At 48.5% G+C, this 21289-nt stretch overlaps 1 protein-coding gene across 4 annotated transcripts in view; it reads right to left on the bottom strand.

Annotated features, from left to right (window-relative positions):
* Positions 1–21289, bottom strand: part of FBLN2 (fibulin 2) — an 89151-nt gene that overhangs the window by 27591 nt on the left and 40271 nt on the right. For all 4 annotated transcript variants that reach the window (XM_031009442.3, XM_031009441.3, XM_055381064.2 and 1 more), the window contains 2 exons: positions 2444–2555; positions 975–1104 (listed from right to left, as the gene is read on the bottom strand). In XM_031009442.3, the coding sequence (XP_030865302.3) occupies positions 975–1104; positions 2444–2555 (242 nt within the window). The remainder of the gene's footprint in view (positions 1–974; positions 1105–2443; positions 2556–21289) is intronic.

The raw sequence follows: 21289 nt of genomic DNA, 5'->3' as shown, positions 1-21289 counted from the left end.
TCCCACGGCTTTACAGACACTCTGCTTGAAGCCCAAAGCTCTCAGCATTTACTGTCCTTTATGGTCCAGCCTGAGGACTCCCGGTGGCCTGTCTCTACTGCTGCCAGACCACTGGACCACACACCCCATTTCCCAACGTCCTCACCTGTGTGTTAGCTCACACTGTTCTCTGCACCACTGCTGCCTGGTGGGGTTTTACCCCATCCCAATCCCACCTCCCATGTGAGAGAAACACCCTCAATAACCGGTCCCCACAACTGCCAGAAGAGACCCTCAAACTCTCCATGGGGTCCACCTCACCCACAGTCAAACCACAGTCCTTCCGATGATGGCCAGGAGCCCTGTCAACTCTCTGGGCTCAGCTCCACTTGCCCCCTGTCACTCGATGCACTCCAGCCACACAGCCTAGACATGCCAAGCAGGCTCTGACCCCAGGGCCTTTGCACGTGCTGCACTCTGCCTGAAAGCATTTCACAGACGTCCCCCACCCCGGGCATTGCACAAATGTCCCCTCCTCAGTGAGGCTGTCCCTGGCCACTGTCAGCTGATACTGCAGTCCCTCCCCAGCCCTGACACTACTTATCCCGCCTCTCCTTAAGTTTTTCTCCTTAGCACAATCGCCTGCAACCACGCCAGCTGCTAACATATTCATCGTGATCTTCCTCTGTCTTCCTGGCCAGAAAGAAATCCCTGGGAGGGCGGGAATTGCCATCTGTGTTACTCATTGCTACATCCCTGATGCCCAGGGCACACAGTGGTGCTCTACAAATATTCTGTGAATTAATTGGTCAATATAATAACTGATGATGTTTTCTGTGCAGATGAAGAGTCCTTCCACCCCAGGCGTGACGGTCACTCCCAGGAGGAGCCCCAAGGACAGCCTAACTTCTTGGGCCACGAGGACCTTCAGGCCCAGGCCAGCCTCCCGCCCCACCCCACCCCACCCTGCCTTGAAGGCCACAGGTCAGGCTTGCCTTGTACAGGGAGATGCCGCAGGTGTCGTTGTCCTCAGCCCCACAGGTCTCACCCTCCTTGGCTCCCAGGACGCCGGCCATGCAGCTCTTCTCCTGCAAGTAGGAGACACAGCAGTGCCTCTGGGCTGTCCTGAAACAGAGGGGGTAACTTAGCCCCCAGTTGCCCACCTCATCCTCCCAGAGTGGAAAGTGAGTGAGGCTCAGAGGAGGGAAGCTCTGCCCAAAGTCCACAGCAAGGGAGCCGGTGCAGGTGGCAGAGCCGGCACAACCTCCACTGGGTTGCATGGGTTTCATTTCTTGGCTTAACCACGAAGATGCAGGCCTGGGTCCCACTAGACTCGGAGATGTGTGTTCATGACCTCTGAGAGAGAGGGGTTGGCATCAGAGTCCCCACCCCCACAACGGTCGGGGAGGACAGAGAGACCTAATCCCAGAAAAGGCTGGCAGGTCAGCCTGGAGGAGCACAGCCTCCGGGTCCCTGGTCACTGCCTGCCAGTCACTGTTGGGCTGCCTGGGGCAGAGGTGGCTGACGAATCAGCTGCAGAGACCAGAGCCAGGACAGGGCAGCGGGGATTACAGGGGACAGGGCTCAGCACCCCCTGAAGTGGGACACATCCACAGGACGGATGCAAGCATGCACTAGGACCGCTTAGCCCCAAACTCCAGGGGTCCCAGTGCTGCATGCTCTAACTCCTAAGTTGCCCCATATTGGTAGAATGGCTGAAGGGAAAGATAAGGTTAGAATATAACCTTTTTTTATAGGAAGCAGAGTGGTCTGGACATTGGGAAACATGGGGTCTAATCCCAGCCATGCTGCCAGTGAGCTGTGTAGCTTTGAGTGAATCACACTGCCTCTCTGAACTTCATCTTTCTTATTTGGAAAAATGAGTAGGTTAGACGGGGTCCCTGGAAAAAAACAAAGCATGAGCAGCTGACCAAGAGCTCTCCTGGGCCTGGAAAAGGGAAGGCATGGGGATAAAGGATTGCTTTGCTGTGGTATCAGAGTCAGAAGAAACAACCAGCACAGCAGCAAGGGAGCACAGTGAGAGGCCAGCCTCCTGAAGACCCAAGGGTAGCAAAGCGGAGAAAGGAAGAGGGCAGAGGAGAGAAAGCCCGAGTGGCATGAGTGCGGCAGCAACTGCAGAATGTGGTGAGGGGAGCACCCGACTGTTCCTAGGGGACAGCACTCCTTTAAAACTTGTTTCAAATTGTACATTCCTCGGATCTTGCTCACTAGGCCAGCTACCAATTTATGTGGCTGGTTTGTTCCTAGGACCAGTCTTGGACTTTCCACCCCTGGAGAAAGCCTGGCCAGATGGCGCACGGCAGCCACACCCAATCACCCTCATGCCCCAGAGGCATGTGAAGGTGTACTCTCTCTGGGCTGCCTGGGGCCTGGGGTCCTAGGCAAGCAGGGTTCTGGAGAAGGCAAATGGGCAGCTCCGCCTGCTCCAGGGAGCCCACCCTACCTGCAGACATTGTCCTCAGTGCCACTCTCAGGGATCTCCAGGCACTCGTCATTGTCGATGGCCCACTGCTGTCCGGCTGCGCAGCAAGTCTCGATCAGGTCCTTGGTGGAGCCTGTGGATAGCAACATGAGGCAGAGTCACCATTCATAAGCCACCAAGTCCAGCAGATATGCAGGGGCCTGTCCAGGTCTCCTTTACTGGGCAGGCAAACTCATCCACCCCTGCTGCTGTGCATGCTGGTCGCTAACAGCTCACAACACAACTGTCTTTGGTGAACTGTCTGTGAGGTGGAGTCCTCCCTATGGGGGCTGGAAGGAGCCCAGCCAATAACAGGCTAACATGGGGCTAGAGCTCAGCCCCCACTCTCAAAGCAGCCAGTTCTGTGGGGGCCACTCACACTCTAGAGCTCCCACACGGTCAGACCTCACGTGGGCCACAGCTTTGTCCACCTCTCATCCCTCACTCCTCAGAGTTTCTCCTGAGAGGTCTCCCCAAATGAACCAACACATGCACAAGACCCCCCAACTCAGGCTCTGCTTCTAAGGAACCCAACCTAAGATGCTAAGACAGGACAAGATATACGAAAACAGCAGCAGTGGCAGCAAGGGAAGTTTAAGCTCATCCAGGAAATTCACAGAAGGTTCATGTTGAATACACACTTGACCCCTGGAACAACACAGCAGTTTCTTCCACCTCTGCAACCCCTAAGACAGCAAGACCAGCCCCTCCTCCTCCTCCTGAGCCTACTCAGCCTGAAGACAGTGAGGATGAAGACCTTTATGATGGTCCACTTCCACTGCATGAATAGTAAACATATTTTCTCTTATGATTTTCTTAATAACATTTTTTTTTCTCAAGCTTACTTTAAGAATACAGAATATAGGCTGGGTGCAGTGGCTCATGCCTGTAATCCCAGCACTTTGAGAGGCTGAGGCGGGCAGATCACGAGGTCAGGAGTTCAAGACCAGCCTGGCCAACAGGGTGAAACCCTGTCTCTACTAAAAATACAAAAATTAGCCAGGCACGGTGGCAGGCACCTGTAATCCCAGCTACTCAGGAGGCTGAGGCAGAAGAATTGCTTCAACCCGGGAGGCGAAGGTTGTAGTGAGCCGAGATTGTGCCACTGCACTCCAGCCTGGGTGACAGAGCAAGACTCCGTCCCGGGGAAAAAACAAACAAACAAACAACAACAAGAAAAGAATACAGAATATAGTCAGCCAGGCACGGTGGCTCATGCCTGTAATCCCAGCACTTTGGGAGGCCTAGGCAGGAGGATCACCTGAGTTCAGGAGTTTGAGACCAGCCTGACCAACATGGAGAAACTCCATCTCTACTAAAAATACAAAGAAATCAGCCAGGCATGGTGGCGCATGCCTGTAATCCCAGCTACTCGGGAGGCTGAGGCAGGAGAATCACTGGAACCTGGGAGGCGGAGGTTGTGGTGAGCCGAGATCACCCCATTGCACTTCAGCCTGGGCAATAAGAGTGAAACTCCATCTCAAAAAAAAAAATACAGTATATAATATATATAACATATAAAAATGTGTTAATTGACTATTTGTGCTATCAGTAAGGCTTCCTGTCAACAGTCAGCTACTAGTTAAGTTTTTGAGGAGTCAAAAGTTACATGTGGATTCTTGACTGTTAGTCGGGTCAGCACCCCTCACTCCTGAGTTGTTCAAGGTTCAACTGTATTTGTGACTGGGGAGGCTGGAAGGAGGCAAGGGTAGGGGAGAATGTCTTAAAACTCAAAGGCACAGGCTATAGGTTACAAAAATTAATGAATTTGATTACCTCAAAATTCAAATATGTATAACAAAGAACTCCATGTACACATATAATAGACTGCTGACATATTAAGAAATGTTTCTGGAATGTCCAAAACTGACAAGGAATTGCCATCTACGAAACATAATAAACTCCTGAAAATTAACAAGAGAAAAAAGAACTCCAAAGTAAAATACTCCTTAGGCCAGATGTGGTAGTTCACGCCTGTATCCCAGCATTTTGGGAGGCTAAGGCTTGAGCTCAGGAGTTCGAGACCAGCCTGGACAACATGGCGAAACTCCAACTCCACAAAAAGTTAGCCCAGCTACTCGGGAAGCTGGGGTGGGAGGATTGCTTGAGCCCAGGGATGGGGAGGGGGGTTGGAGGTTGCAGTGAGCTGAGATGGAGCCACTGCACTCCAGCCCGCGTGACAGAATGAGACTCTGTCTCAAAAAATAATAATAAAATATCCATTAAACTAGAAATATGAGTAAGAGTGAGAAATGCCACGCAGAGATGGGGACCCCCTTTTCTCCCTTAGTGCTGTATTCCTCTACACTGCTGCATGTCCGTGTGTCTGGGGTGGGAGTGGAGACTGCGGCCAGCTGGAGAGATGTGGCACCACTTATACAGTTAAGCACACGCAACATCAAGGACCCAGACGCTCTGCTCCTGGTGTCTGTGCCAGGGAAGTCCTCACGACAGCCCGTAACACAACCAGTACAAAGATGCCCATGTCAAGTGTTATTTGTGGAAGGGGGTTGCGGACAGCCTGGGTGTCCATCACTGGGAGGGGAAGATGAGGAAAATCTGGGGCCATGCTACACGCAGGAGCTGTCAGAAACAATAGACTGGATACACACACAGCAGCATGAGCTGGACACACAGACACACAGAAGTGTGGAGGAACACAGCACTAAGGGAGAAAAGGAAGAAGCCAAATCAGTTCTACTATACAAATTTAAACTATCACACATAAAATAACAATGCATACTTTGCAAGAACACATGACAGCAAAAAACACACTGATGAGATGAAACTGTCAGCTATGCAGATGGAGGTGGTGGATGGGAATGGAGAAATAAGATGAAAGGAAATAAAATATTAATAAATAAATAAAACAAGAGCCTTGCAAAGAGGATAATAAGAGCCATGCCAAGAAATGAGACGTGTAATTAACCCAAGCGTTTGCCCCTGAGGTCTAAAGTGACATTCCTAAGTCAAGTTTATACAGAATGCCTAGACATTCGTGCTGAGGGCAACAAGTAACAGATGAGTGCCTCTGAGCCTGATGGGCCTGGGTCCACATCTCAGCGTTACCACTGACAGCCGCTTCTCCTCCCTACAGACTCAGTGTCCTTCTCTGTATGAGGACTGAATGGCTGTGTAGGTGCTAAGGCCCACAAAGCCCTCTAAATGTCCTGAGCAGTCCACGTAAGGGCACAGGGCTGAGGGATAGATGCCGTGAAGGACGGCACCTGCACACTCCAGCAGGAGCAAGAGCTCACTGAGGGTCATCGGCTGCGTCGCCTTAGCAGGCACGGCAAGTTACCAAGCTTTCTTAAGTTTTCATTCCTTTTCCGTAAAACAGGGAAAACAGCTTCCATCACAACCTGTTACTGTTCTGCTCTGAGGAACCAAGAGAAATGAGAACTGGTGTCTACCAGAAGCACATAGCAAACATCATACTCAATGGGGGAACATTAGACACATCCCCCACTGAATTATTAAATATTACAAAAATAATGCCCAAGGGCCATGCTACTATATAGCATTGTCCTGAGATACTAGCAAATGCAGTAAAACAAGAAAAAAGGAGGCCGGCTCAGAAATAATACCACACATCTACAACCATCTGATCTTTGACAAACCTGACAAAAACAAGAAATGGGGAAACGATTCCCTATTTAATAAACGGTGCTGGGAAAACTGGCAAGCCATATGTAGAAAAGCTGAAACTGGATCCCTTCCTTACACCTTATACAAAAATTAATTCAAGATGGATTAAAGACTTAAATGTGAGACCTAAAACCATAAAAACCCTAGAAGAAAACCTAGGCAATACCATTCAGGACATAGGCATGGGCAAGGACTTCATGTCTAAAACACCAAAAGCAAGGGCAACAAAAGCCAAAATTGACAAATGGGATCTAATTAAACTAAAGAGCTTCTGCACAGCAAAAGAAACTACCATCAGAGTGAACAGGGAACCTACAGAATGGGAGAAAATTTTTGCAATCTACCCATCTGACAAAGGGCTAATATCCAGAATCTACAAAGAACTTAAACAAATTTACAAGGAAAAATCAAACAACCCCATCAAAAAGTGGGCGAAGGATATGAACAGACACTTCTCAAAAGAACACATTTACACAGCCAACAGACACATGAAAAAATGCTCATCATCACTGGCCATCAGAGAATGCAAATCAAAACCACAATGAGATACCATCTCACACCGGTTAGAATGGCAATCATTAAAAAGTCAGGAAACAACAGGTGCTGGAGAGGATGTGGAGAAATAGGAACACTTTTACACTGTTGGTGGGACTGTAAACTAGTTCAACCATTGTGGAAGACAGTATGGCGATTCCTCAGGGATCTAGAACTAGAAATACCATTTGACCCAGCCATCCCATTACTGGGTATATACCCAAAGGATTATAAATCATGCTGCTATAAAGACACATGCACACGTATATTTATTGCAGCACTATTCACAATAGCAAAGACTTGGAACCAACCCAAACATCCATCAATGATAGACTGGATTAAGAAAATGTGGCACATATACACCAGGGACTACTATGCAGCCATAAAAAAGGATGAGTTCATGTCCTTTGTAGGGACATGGATGAAGCTGGAAACCATCATTCTGAGCAAATTATTGCAAGGACAGAAAACCAACACCGCATGTTCTCACTCATAGGTGGGAACTGAACAATGAGCACACTTGGACACAGGATGGGGAACATCACACACCGGGGCCTGTCGTGGGGTGGGGGGAGGGGGGAAGGATAGCATTAGAAGATATACCTAATGTAAATGACGAGTTAACAGGTGCAGCACACCAACATGGCACATGTATACATATGTAACAAACCTGCACATTATGCACATGTACCCTAGAACTTAAAGTATAATTAAAAAAAAAAAAAAAACTTAAAAAAAAGAAAGAAAAAAGGAGGCCAGGAGTAGTGGCTCACACCTGTAATCCCAGCACTTTGAGAGGCTGAGGAATGCGGATCACGAGGTCAGGAGTTCAAGACCAGCCTAGCCAACATAATGAAACCTCGTCTCTGCTAAAAATACAAAAAAATTAGCCAGGCTTGGTGGCGTGCACCTGTAATCCCAGCTACTCGGGAGGCTGAGGGACAAAAATTGCTTGAACCCAGGAGGCGGAGGTTGCAGTGAGCCAAGATCGCACCACTGCACTCCAGCCTGGGCGACAGAGCAAGACTCGTCTTGGAAAAAAAAAAAGAAAGAAAGAAAGAAAAAAGGGCCAAAGAAATAATAGAAAGAAGAAACAAGTCGTTATTGGCAGATGTTATGGTTTCATCTTCCTAGACAATCCAAGAGACTCAAAACTCACAAAGTATTAGAATTAATACAATTAACAATAATGACTATAATACAATAGCCAAAAACAAAAACAACACACTCAAATTAGTGGCTTTCCTATACCCCCATAACAATTAAATAGAAAAGTTAATAGGAAAAAATTCCCATTCAAAAGAGAAACAAACCTAGAAATAAATCTACAGTGAACATGCTTGATTCACATGAAGAAGAAAATTTGATTGTCTAATGGGTATAAGATACACTTTATTCAAAATACATACCATGTGTCTAATATGTACCTTAAAGATGTCAATTCTCCTCTACTTACTCTACAACTTCAATGCAATTCCAACCAAAGCAAAGTGTAACTGTCACAGAATTTGTCGTGTTAATTCTAAAATTCATCCAAAAAACGAAATGCTTAAGAATACCCGAGAACATTTCTGAAAAATAAGAACAGAGAAGGTAGACTTTCTCTAACAGTATCAGAATACACTTCAAAGTTCTAATAATTAAAACAAGAAGACAAGGCGCTCAATGGAAGAGAAAAGACTTCAGAAACAGACCTATGTGCATACGGGAATTGAATATATGATGAAGGTGGCATTCAAACTTGGCAGAGAAAGAATTTATGATGCTGGGACCCACATCACACCATACACGAAAGTAACTTCCAAATCTATAAAGGCAGGATTAGAATAAAATTTACAAAGATAATTTTAGAAAAAAGAGAATCTTCTTCAGAAATAAAATCCATAGCCTGTAATCCCAGAACTCTGGGAGGCTGAAGCAGGAGGATCACTTGAGGCCAGCAGCTTGAGACCAGCCTGAGCAACATAGTGTGACTGTCTCTTAAAAAGAAAAAATTTAACCAGGCATGGTGGTACATGCCTGCATTTCCAGCTATTCAGGAGCCTGAGGGGAAGGGATTGCTTGAGCCCAGGAGATGGAGGCTTCAGTGGGCCATGCTTGTGCCACTGCACTTCAACTTGGGTGACAAAGACCTTGTCTCAAAGAAACAAATAAATAACCCTCTCACAGCAGTCAGCACTGTGAGAGCCTCTTGTGGATGAGTTTACTTTCTCAGTCCTCTGTTTCCTCCTTTGCAATGTCAGCTCCCAGAGGGTAGGTCTCTTATCTATCTTCCTCATAGCCATATCTCAGCCCCCTGGCACATGGTGGGTGTTCAATGAGTATTTGCTGAATGAATCTAGGAGAACCTGGGCAACTGAGAGGTGCTGTGTCGGAGGCCGGGATCAGTGCTCACCATCTGAATGGAACATGGCTCAGACATGTCTGTCCCAGGACTCAGGAGCACTAGGTGCCAGGCAGAGTCCTGCCTCCACCTCCCAGGATGCCAGAGTCCTGACTTCAGTCTCTGTGGCCACTGAGAGTGACGCCACCATTCAATGTCTCGTCCCCTCTTGTTATACTCTGGGCATGTGGGAGACTCTCCTTATTTGAATACTTCTGGTGACAGGAGGCGACTCTGCCCAGGTGGTTTATCCTCTCTTCTGCACAGCTCAGACTCACAACATTTTTCTACAGGACCGAATCCTTCCTCCCTAAACCTCTTCCAAGATTGCCTTACAGAGATTATGGTCCCTGGCTCTTAGCCAGATGACATCAGTGGGATGCCCAATGAGGATAACAGTAACAGCTGAAATATAGCAGTGCTAGCTACCAGCCAGGCAGGGTCCCAGCACAGGAACCTCACAGTTACTAAGAGTGAGAACTGTCAGCAATCCTATTTCACAGATGAGCTGGGGAGTTAGAAATCCCGAGCAGAGTGACTACCCTTAACAAAAATGCACTGTAGTCAGGTGATGGACACCCTCAACACCCTGACGTGATCACTGTGAATCACATACACGTCACAGAATTTCACATGTACCTGCCCCATAAATGTGTACAAATGGCCAGGTGCAGTGGCTCACGCCTGTAATCCCAGCACTTTGGGAGGCCGAGGTGGGCGGATCACCTGAGGTCAGGAGTTTGAGACCAACCTGGCCAACATGGCGAAAACCCATCTCTACTAAAAGTACAAAAATTAGCTGGGCGTGGTGGTGGGCACCTGTAATCCCAGCTACTCAGGAGGCTGAGGCAGGACAATCACTTGAACCCGTGAGGCGGAGGTTGCAGTGAGCCGAGATGGCGCCACTGCACTCCAGCCTGGGTGACAAGAGCAAGACTCCGTCTCAAAAAAAAAAAAGTGTACAAAATTAAAAAAGAAGTCGCAAGCTTCAATTTCCCCTCTTACTCTCCCTTCTCCAGGCCTGAGCGTCCCCATGTCTGTTGCACAGGTGACCTAATGCAGCCGATCCTGAAGGTCGTCTCTGGGACTCTAACCATCATCATATTGAGAGGTGGCTCTGCTTTCGTGGGTGTTGAATGGCGCTCTCTGCCTGCTCCTCCTTGATCAGGTGCCAGGTTTCCCCCCATTCTCTCCTGGCCACCTTCCTTCTCAAACAAAGCTCAGGAGCTGTGACCCTTATGCTGGGAGGGCCACCCAGTTGCAGCAGGAGGGGAAATTGTGCAGGTGCCATGAGTGGCATTGCCAGGTGCCATCCAAAATGTGGGAGGCAGAGCCAGGCAAAGCCCAGCACGATGAGTGAGTACCCTCATCTCATGTCCAGAGGCCCCAGCCCTCCACCCTGATTCTCCAAGGCTCCGCCCAGCAGCCACCTCCTCTCCTCTAGGTCTCCTTCTGAGACCACCTCTCTCAGGTCCCCTAGCCCCTGCCTGGCGCTCTCTCTCTCTCGCTCGCTCTCTCTCTCTCTGTCGTGTTTTTTAACTTCCTGAGCACCAGACTTTTGGAGTCTCAGCCCTGGGGCTTCTTCTCTTCTCCAACACACCCTGGCCTGGCTGATCTCATCTCTAAGCTTCCAATGCCACCTTCCTCTTGCCCCTGCCCCCCATGTCACATGCACATGCCCACAGCTGGCCAAGAAACCACCCCAGATGTCTCCCTGGCACTTCTCCAGCTGGAATTTGCTCAGCTCCGGATTTTCCCAAGCCACCCCCTCCCTGGGTCTTCCTGTGTCAACCAAGGCCCTACCATCCTCAGGACGCTCCCAGGCCAATCCCCCATCCCCCGCCTCCCTCCAGTCTATCACTCACAGGGCCACCTCCAAAGGCATCCCAGTCCACCAGCCACCCCCTCCTCCACCACCCCTTCCTGCCCTCCTTGCTTCCACTTCTGTCACCCTCCAGCCCATCACCCACAGGGCTATAGAATGACTGTCCACAAATACAAATCAGATTGGATCACTCCTGCGCCTATGGCCCCCCATGGTCTACACTTTCCTTACAAAGTCCTACACGGTGGGGCCCTGCCCACTTCCCCTCCTGACCTCCTTTCTCTGACTCACTCTCCCACTCACTCTCTCTACTCAGGAGCTCCTCAGACTCAGTCCTGCCCCAAGGCCTTGGCATTTGCCATGCTGCCTGCCTGGAATCTTCCACCTCTCCCTGTGCTATCTGCTGCCCCCACTCTCTATGGGACAGGCTCCTTCTCTTTCTGGGGGTCTCTCCTCCTCAGAGAGGGTCTCCCTAACTTCCATATCTAAACTAACTCCTACTCAACCGTCATCACATCATCTTACCTGGTCGTCCTCACAATGCCCTGGCCTTCCACATCCCTGAGTCATCTTGGGGAGACTTGGGGCTCCACAGATCCCACAGAAAAGCCACTGCCCCACAGGATAAAGTGCCTCTCTCTGGAGTGAGACTCAGGGCCTTCACAGCACAGCCCTGACTCAGCTCCCAGCCACACCTTCTCTTGTTCTATGCCTTTGCACACGCTGTTCCATGCTAGGATGCCCTTCTTCTACCTTGGCCAACTGGCGAGTATCCAACTACCCATCCCTCATGAGCCAGTCCAAATGTGACTCCCTGCCTGTCTGTGCGTCCAGCAGGCTCTGTCTAGCACCCAGGAAAAGCAGCTCCCTCCTCTGACTTCACTCATGTCCTTCGACCATGATGTCCCTGTCGGGTGGCAGGCTGTCCCAACCACCAGATTGGGAGGGTCTCATGGGCCAAGAATCAGCCTAATCATTTCAGGGTCTCCAGTGCCCAGCACACAGCACAGACCAGGTCCTTGGCAAAATCTGGGGCTGGGTGAAATACTTCAGGCTCTTGGTGTATATCATCTCATGTAAAGCTCACATCAACAACAAGAGGTCGGTGGGATGATCTCCCTGTCCCAGAGGTGTAAAAAGAGGTTCTAAGAGTTTGAGAGAGGGAGCCCAGGGGCACAGCCTTAGGGAAATGACAAGGAAGAATGCAAACCCTTACTGGCCACCTCCCCTTACACCACTTATATGTAGCAGATGCTACCAGGGTCACGAGATGAGCACAGGCATGTCCTTCCACTGCTGGAAGCACAGGTGTGTGGCTGGGCTACCACTCACTGGCTGGGGCACTTGGGCGAGTCACTCAGCTTCTGAGCCTCCATTTCCTTGCTTGTAAAATGGGCAAGTAACTCTCCCCGCCCAAATTTCACAAGTGGGAACGTAAGATTCATTGCGTGGCAAATAGCTGATACTCAGTAAACACAGCCTCCTGTCTCCTGGCACATATAAGATGCTTGGTGACTACTTTCCAAATTAATTAACAAAGGGGCAGACAAATCCATGGAAGGATTAGCAACCATCCCTTCAGCAGCAGAAGCTGGTGCAGCCTTCAGCCATGCCTACCCTGCCTCCTCTTTCCTCTGGCTTTTTGAGAATTCTCCATTTCTGTCCACTTTGCTGCTTTGCAGGAGCTCAGGCCGAGGGGGAGCAATGCCTTCCCCACCTGCCGGTTCTCAGCAGCACTGTGGAAAGAGAGACGCAGGTGCTCTCCCATTCTGACAGCCCAGCCTCAACTCAGAGATTCTCTCTGGCCTCCTGGGATTGGCAGTGACATGGCCCAGCAACATCCCAGCTTCAGAACACACTGCCACGGTTGACTTCACAGCATCAGGGCTCCGGGCCTGGCAGCAGGGTGAGCACAACCCTTGCCCAGCAGGAACCCCGCTGTTCCCACGCCGAGTGGCACAGAGCAGGTCCACTCTGGAAAACCACTCACTGTCCCCTGGTAAAGCAGAAGGCGCCACACCCACGACCCTGAGTATTCCGGTGGTCTCCAGGTGGTTTCCAAGTGCCCACAAATGAGAGAAAGGGTCCATAGGCTGCAGTGTGACCACATGATGCCAGCCACCTCACTGCCACCACGTGCAATAACCCACAAGGAGCACACCAACACTGCACCAGGGAAAGAGGCAGGTCACAGGGGAATACTGCACACAGCCTTTCACGTGACACTCAACAACAGAGAAGAATGAAGCAAGATTGTTCGGGGGTAAAATTATAAGGAAAAGGAGGGAACTCCTGCTGACTGCCATCAGGACGGTGGTAACTGTGGAGTGGGGTGTCAGGGGCGGCCCTATGGTTTCTGTCCTGCTGCCCATGTGGACACTTCCTGAACTGCTCTCCTCCCAACAAAAACAGTACTGAAAAAGGTAGTATGATCAGAAAACTCTAAGACTAAAGACTAAAAGAGTCTTTTAAAAATAGATCCAGGCCAGATGCAGTGGCTCACGCCTATAATACCAGCATTTTGGGAGGCTGAAGCGGGAGGGTTGCTTGAGGCCAGGAGTTCAAGAGCAGCCTGGGAAACATAGCCAGACTCCATCTCTACAAAAAATTTAAAAATTAGCCAGGCATGATGGTGTGTGCCTATAGTCCCAGCTACTTGGGAGGCTAAGGGAGGAGCATCACTTGAGCCCAGGAGGTCAAGGCTGCAGTGAGCTATGATCGTGCCACCGCACTTCAGCCTCGGCAACAGAGCAAGACCTTATCTAAAATAAATAAATCAATAAACAAATTTATTTTTTAAATTTAAATAATAAAAAACAAATTTATTTTTTAAATTTAAATAATAAACAAATTTATTTTTTAAATTTAAATAATAAATTTTAAAAATAAAATCAAGGTAAGTGAAACAAGCCAGATACACAAGGATAAAGACTATGATTCCACTTGTATGGGGTCCTTAGAGTAGTCAATTCATAGAGACAGAAAATGGAATGGTGGGTGCCAAGGGCTGGGAGTGGGGATATAGGGAGTTAGGGTTTAATGGAGACAGAGTTTCAGTTTGAGAAGATGAAAAATTTCTGGAGGTGGATGGTGGTGACAGCTGCACAACGAGGTGGATGTAATTTATGCCTTGGAAGAGCATAACTAAAAATGGAAAATGTCATGTTATGTGATTTAAAAAATAATAAAAATGCATTGCAGTGTAAAAAATTTGTGACCCTGCAATTCTCCTTGTAGGGATCTAATCTGCTGATAGATGAGATGCTCCCATGAACACAAACAGGAGCATCACAGATTCTGATGCATCTGCATTTGTGACAGCAAAGATCCAGAAACAACCTAAATCCCATCTGCAGGGCAGTGATTAAATAACTGATGCTGATCAGCCTAGGTAACACAGTGAGCCTCCATCTCCCAACAAAATTTTAAAAATTAGCCAGGCATGGTGGCATGCACCTGTGGTCCCCACTACTTGGGAGGCTGAGGCAGGAGGATGCCTTGAGCCCAGGAGGTCTAGGCTGCAGGGAGCAGTGATCACGCCACTGCACTCCAGCCTGGAGACAGAGCAAGACCTTATCTCAAAACAAAGCAAAACTGATGCTATATCCATCTAATCGTATGCAGCTGTTAAAAAGCGTTAGATCAGCATGCACTTACATGAAAGAATTTCCACATGTACTATGAAGAATTTTTTAAGGGTCAATCCTGAACAGTATCTCTAATAAGCTACCATTTGTCTTCCTAAAAAGATACATGGATATGCATGGATTATTTCTGGAAGGATACCCAAGAAACTGGTAACTGTGGCTATCTTGGGGAGGGACTCAGCCCTGGGGAGGGAGGAAGGAAACTGACTGTTTACCCCTTTTGTATTTGTATTTGTTTCTTATCTTATGCAGGTATTACCCATTTTCTGAGGATCCTAAGCTCCTTTGATCATAGGACAATGGGTTCCCTGAACAATCCAATGCAGAGGACATGACCCCTCTAGACAGTCCCCGTCCCTTGACATTAAAGCCTTAAAGAATTCTGGCTTTGAAAATGCTGCAGAAGTTTCCACACCTGGCAGGAGGGTGGTGACAGGGCCATCTCCACCAGGCCCCTGTTTGGACAGGAAGTTTGTGGGGCCTGAGCAAACAGCACAGAGAAGGCTGCAGCCCTGATGTTCCCGCCAGCCTTGGTGTTCTCCTGGGGGTGTGGAGGGACAGGGTGGGAGGGTTACCTGAAGGTCTGTGGAGGCGCCTTGAGTTTTTTTTATGAGGACTGTAAAATGGACAGACAGAAAGGGTTTCTGAACCTGGGTCTGCCTTCCTCCCCGGGATCACAGAAACCAGCAGGGGATGGCTAAGAAACAGCAGGAGCGGCCAGGCAGCGGGGTCTGCCTGAGCTCACCCAACTCAGCCTGAGGGATACCTTCCTCAGCAGGCAGAGCAGCCCCAGCCAGCCCCCTCAGCACCGGCTTCTGCATCCCCACTGCTCTCTGTGGCCCTCACATCACCTTCTCCTCTGTGGGTGTTTACTGTCTGGACACCCCAGCCTGGCCAGTCCGGCCAACCGGCCGGATCTCAGGCTTGGCAGAGCTGCCGCTGGACCCCAGCCTGCACCCACGGTATCTTCCCTCTGGCTCTAGAAGGAACGTCCCAGCCTCAGCCCCCATTTTGCAGACCAGCAGACAGCTCTGGAAAGAGGAGGCACAGCTTGCCCCAGACCACACACCCAGCCGGGGCAGCCGCAGGATCTCACCCCAGCTGCATGGCTCCAGAGTGCAGGCTCCTGAGCCAAGCATCAAAGAAAGGAAAGAAGGGGACGGAAGTTCAAGTCCCCATCCTCATCAGTTCTTCTAAGGGAAACAAGGCCCTCCCTGCCACCCCTCTGGCCCCTTCCCCAAGCCCACTCTCACAGCAGGCTCTCAGCTGTGCACCATCCTGCATAGGGTCTGGACCTGGGAGCCTGGGCTCTGGGGTCCCTCTGTGTCCCCAGCTGAGTGCCACCTGAAAGCCAGCTTGACCATTCAGCTCTGCCAGCTTGAGAAGCCTGGCAAAAGCTGTTTCCTGGGCCCAGGTCAGGGGCTAGGGCTCCCCCTCCCTCCAGAGCCCACGGAGCCAGGATCACTTTAGTAACAGCCACCACCCAGCTGGGAAAACCAAGACCCAGGGAGGCAGAGTGATGTGCCCAAGGGTTTAAACATACATTGTTTAAACGACAGGGTTATTTTGTGAGGTTATCCCCAATCCTCAGGACAGGAGTCAAAGCTGCCCAAGCTGCAGGTCCCCTGAGCCCAGGAATGGTGAGAGACGGGGTCTGAGCACAGAGAGAAGCCCATCACAGCAGGGACCTCTGACCCGCCCAGAGAGAAGCCCATCACAGCAGGGACCTCTGCTCCATCCAGAGAGAAGCCCATCATAGCAGGGACCTCTGCCCTGCCCAGCACCACCCCCAGCCCATCAAGCCTGGGCAAGTGGGTCTCTGAGCGACGGAACTCTGCCCATGTTTCAACATGCAGCCCCCAAACGTCAAGGAGGGTGGGTTTAACCGCACCCTCAGTATCCTACCCACCCACTGGGGTCTATGTGCTTTCCAAAAGTCTCCAGAAAAAATGCTTGACTCCTGGGCCTGGGAAGAAAATATAATGGCTCCAAAATCTAAAGAGACAACCACAGAAAAGAACTGGGAAAATGTTCACTTAAAAGTCTATACATTTTACAAGATACCAGCTTGTCAACTGTAGCTCAGCTCAACTCTGAAGTGGAGGTAAAATGAGTGTTATAAAAGCTTGCAGTGTCAGGGGCAGAGGAAGAGGAGGTACACTGGCTTAAGACCAGCTGCTTCCAAGGCTGAGAGAAGAAGAATTCATACTTGATAATGGTTACAACCGCCCGCGCTGGGGACTTCTGAATATGTCACCCACTTAATTCAGCCGCCCGCGCTGGGGACTTCTGAATATGTCACCCACTTAATTCTCCCCACAACCCTGCAGGCTAGGGGCAGTTATCTTCCACTTTTTTTTTTTTTTTTTGAGATAGAGTCTCACTCTGTCGCCCAGGCTGGAGTGCAGTGGCGCGATCTCAGCTCACTGTAACCTCTGCCTCTCAGGTTCAAGCAATTCTCCCGCCTCAGCCTCCCGAGTAGCTGGGACTACAGGGGCACACCGCCACGCCCGGCTAATTTTTGTATTTTTAGTAGAGACGGGGTTTCACCATGTTGGCCAAGCTGGCCTTGAACTCCTGACCTCGTGATCCACCCACCTCAGCCTCCTAAAGTGCTGGGATTACAGGTATGAGCCACTGCGCCCGGCCAATTACCTTCCTCTTAAAGGTGAAGAAAGTGACTGTACTGAGACTGGAATGCAGCTCTGCCTGTCCCCAAAGCCCAGGCTGTTGTCTACCAGAGACAAACTTGAAAACATTTCCTTATGTTTATATCACAATGTGAATGTGCATATTAACTTTAACCCATGCCTGGGTAGTTAACATGTGCAGGACTCCAATGAAGATCCAACCCTCCAGAGGTGGCTGCTAAATTCAGTGTGAATATTGCCATCCTATCTGTGATGACTGCAGAAATCGCCTCAACGCTTTGCAGTTCCTCCCATTGAGAAGTGGCATCTATTTCCCCACCTGTTGAATCTGGGCTGACCTCATGACTATGTTGCCCTGGACAACAGGATATGGCACATGTGAAATCCAAAGGGGCCTTGTGGCTTCTGCTGTCTCTCCTGGGACTCTGTAGTCCGGGCTGGGCTGATGGAGGATGAGAGAGCATAGACAACCATCCCAGCAGAGGCCATCCCAGACCAGCTATCTCCCAGCTGAGCCCCCAGCTGACCACAAACACATGAGCGAGCTCAGCCACACCTGGCCCCCATCAGCAGAGCCCAGCCCAAATTCCCAACTCACAGAATGAGCTAAATAAACTGTTGCCAAAGCAAACTAATATAAGCCACAAATACTTAGAAAATAAAGGGTTAAAATCAATACAATTTGCAATAGTATTAAAAACATCAATTAGCTAAGAATACATCTAATTAAAGATATGCAAGAACTCTACACTAAAAATGACAAAACACTCCCAAAAGAAAATAAAAACAACCTAAATAAATAGGGGGATATATCATGTTCATGGGCTGGAAACTTAATATTGAGATGTCAATTCTGTCAAATCTGAGCTACAGATTCAATACAATACCAACTGAGATGCTAGCAGCCTTTTAAAAGGGCTAATTCCAAATTTCAATGGAAATGCAAAGGACCCAGAACAGCTGAAACAATCTTGAAAAAGAAGAACAACGCTGGAAAACTCTCACTAGCAGATATTAAAAATTACTACAAGGCTACAGTAATCACGACAGAGTGGTAATGGTGCAAAGATAGATAATGGAACAGAAAAGAGAGGCCAGAAAACATTGGCCGGGTGTGGTGGCTCACGCCTGTAATTTCAGCACGTTGGGAGGCTGAGGTGGGTGGATTGCTTGAGGTCAGGAGTTCGAGAGCAGCCTGGCCAACATGGTGAAACCCTGTCTCTATTAAATAAACAAAAATTAGATGGGTGTGGTGGCAGGCGCCTGTAATCCCAGCTACTCGGGAGGCTGAGGCAGAAGGAGGATCGCCTGAACACAGGAGGTGGAGGTTGCAGTGAGCTGAGATTGCACCACTGCACTCCAGCCTGGGCAAGAGTCAGACTCTGGCTCAAAATAAAAAAAAAAAAAAAGAAAGAAAAGAGAGGCCAGAAACAGACCATACAGATGCAGCCACTGGATTCCTGGAGAAGCTAACAATGTAACGCAGTAGGGGAAAGATGGCCTTTTCAACACATGGTGCTGGGCCAGCTGAATGTCTATCAGTAAAAACTGAATTTTGACTCCTACTCACACCATACACAGAAACAAGTTCCAGATGGACTAAGGAGCTAAATGTGTAAGGTAAAACAACAAAACATCTAGGATATTACAGAAAAATATCTTTATGACCTTGGGAGAGACATCGATTTCTTAAACAGGACACAAAATCTTGAAAAAGAAGAACAATGCTGGAAAACTCTCACTAGCAGATATTAAAAATTACTACAAGGCTACAGTAATCAAGACGGAGTGGTAATGGTGCAAAGATAGATAATGGAACAGAAAAAAGAGGCCAGAAAACATTGGCCGGGTGTGGTGGCTCACGCCTGTAACCCCAGCACTTTGGGAGGCTGAGGTAGGTGGATCACTTGAGGTCAGGAGTTCAAGGGCAGCCTGGCCAACATGGTGAAACCCCATGTGAGATGTCTAGGGGCCATCTGTTAATACAAAATGTACTAACATAAATATATAGATCAACAGATGATACTTCATTCCAATTTGGAATTTGTGTTCCTCAGATGACAACATTTGCAATGAATTCATCAGAAAGTTTTATTAAGAGAGTAAAAAGGCAAGTCATAGAATGAGATCACCTATGTGGAATCCAACAAGAGACTCATAACCAGAACATATTTTTAAAACCCCTATGAATCAATAAGACAAAGAAACTTAATTTTAAAATAGGCAAATGACAACAAAATAGCCAAGAGTAATATGAAAACGTAGACAATATCATAACTTGTAAGAGAAGGCAAATAAAGGCCGCAGTGAGCTATTACTGCGCATCCTCCAGACTGGCCAAAATTACAAAGAATGGCAACCGCCAGAGTTGGCAGAAATGTGGAGCAAATGGAACTCTCATGCATGGCTGGTAGGGATGCAAATTGGCAATGTACTTTGGAAAACCATTTGGCAGTATCTGCTAACGTTAAACATAACCTTTGATGCAGCAACTCCAGTCCTCAGTATGTATCCAACAGACATGGATGCCTAAGTCTTCCAAAGACGCAGACGAGAATGCTCACAGCAACAGTGTGCAGCATGGAACCCAAATGTCCATCGACACTAAAACTGATTTTTAAAACTATGATTTATTCCTACAATGGAATCATAAGCAGTAATTTTCTAAAAATGAACTACTGCTATATACACCAACATGCATGAGTCTCAAATACTTTACCTTGAGCTAAAGAAGCCAAACACAAGCAAGATCACGCTGTATGTTCCCATCATTCAAAATAAATTCAAGAACAGAAAACAAAACAGGGCTGGGCATGGTGGCTCACGCCTGTAATCCCAGCACTTTGGGAGGCTGAGGCAGGTGGATCATTTGAGGTCAGGAGTTCAAGACCAGCCTGGCCAACATGGTGAAACCCCATCTCTACTAAAAATACAAAAATTAGCCAGGCATCGTGGTGGGCACCTGTAGTCCCAGCTACTTGGGAGGCTGAGGCATGAGAATCACTTGAACCTGGGAAGCGGAGGTTGCAGTGAGCCAAGATGGCACCTCTGCACTCCAGCCTGGGCAACAGAGTGAGACTCTGTCTCGATAAATAAATAAATTAAAGACTAGGCAAGAGTTAGGCCAGGCATGGTGGCTCCTGCCTATAATCCCAGCACTTCGGGAGGGCGAGGCAGGAGGATTGCTTGAGGCCAGGAGTTTGAGACCCACCTGGGCAACATAGGTAGACCCCATCTCTACAAAAAAATAAAAAATAATTGGCAAGAGTAATAGATGGTGATAAAAGTCAAAATAATGGTTTCCGGCAGCAATGGGGTTAAGAACTGAGAAAGGGCACCAGGAAAACTCTGGGGTGCTTGAAATGCTTTCTATCTTGACTGTGGAATGCCTGGGTTTACACATAAGAAGAAACTTGCTGGGCTGTTCTATTAAGGCTTGTTGCTTTACTATCTATACATTTTACTCTAATAAAAAGCTCTAAGACGAGTACTGTTATATTAATCTGGATTAAAAGACACTCAAGAGCATGTACATTATGCTTCAATAGAAACTTTAAGAAAGAAGGAAACTCAGGAGACATAACAACCAAAAATAAACCAAATATCTAATCATCCTTGATTAGACATTGCTTTTATAAAACGAGCTATACAGTACCCTTTGGGAAGAAGAAGAGAGAGATTAATATAGTTGGAGTATTAGAAGGCATTAGGGAATTGGTAATTGTGTTAAGTATAGGGTCATGGGATGTGATAATATTAGAGAATATCGTTATTTTTTAGAGTTGCAAGATACAGTGTCAAGACTGAAATATCCGTGTGTGTGTGTGTCCCAAATGAGAGACAGCACTGGACAATGATGAGGCTGAGCCCCTTCTTCACTGAGCCCCCTTCCCCCTCAAATAGCCCCACTGAAAGTCTGTCCCAGCTGCTTAGTGTGGACTGGGGTTCCAGGTGGAACCCTGGGATGTTAGTGAGCTGTGGCTGGGAGAGTCAGTTACCAAAGGGGGCTTGATGGCGGGCTTCAACAACATGGGTGGGAGGGGCTGTGAGACCCCATAGTATTTGACTTCCAGCTGCTCCTTAGAAAGCTCTGGAAAGTGGTATGTTCGCAGTCAGATGACCCATGAACAAGCCTCACCC

Source organism: Gorilla gorilla, chromosome 2, assembly GCF_029281585.2.
Source record: "Gorilla gorilla gorilla isolate KB3781 chromosome 2, NHGRI_mGorGor1-v2.1_pri, whole genome shotgun sequence".
Lineage (NCBI taxonomy): Eukaryota > Metazoa > Chordata > Mammalia > Primates > Hominidae > Gorilla > Gorilla gorilla.
Note: the sequence above shows the minus strand (reverse complement) of the source record. Positions and strands in the feature narration are given on the sequence as shown.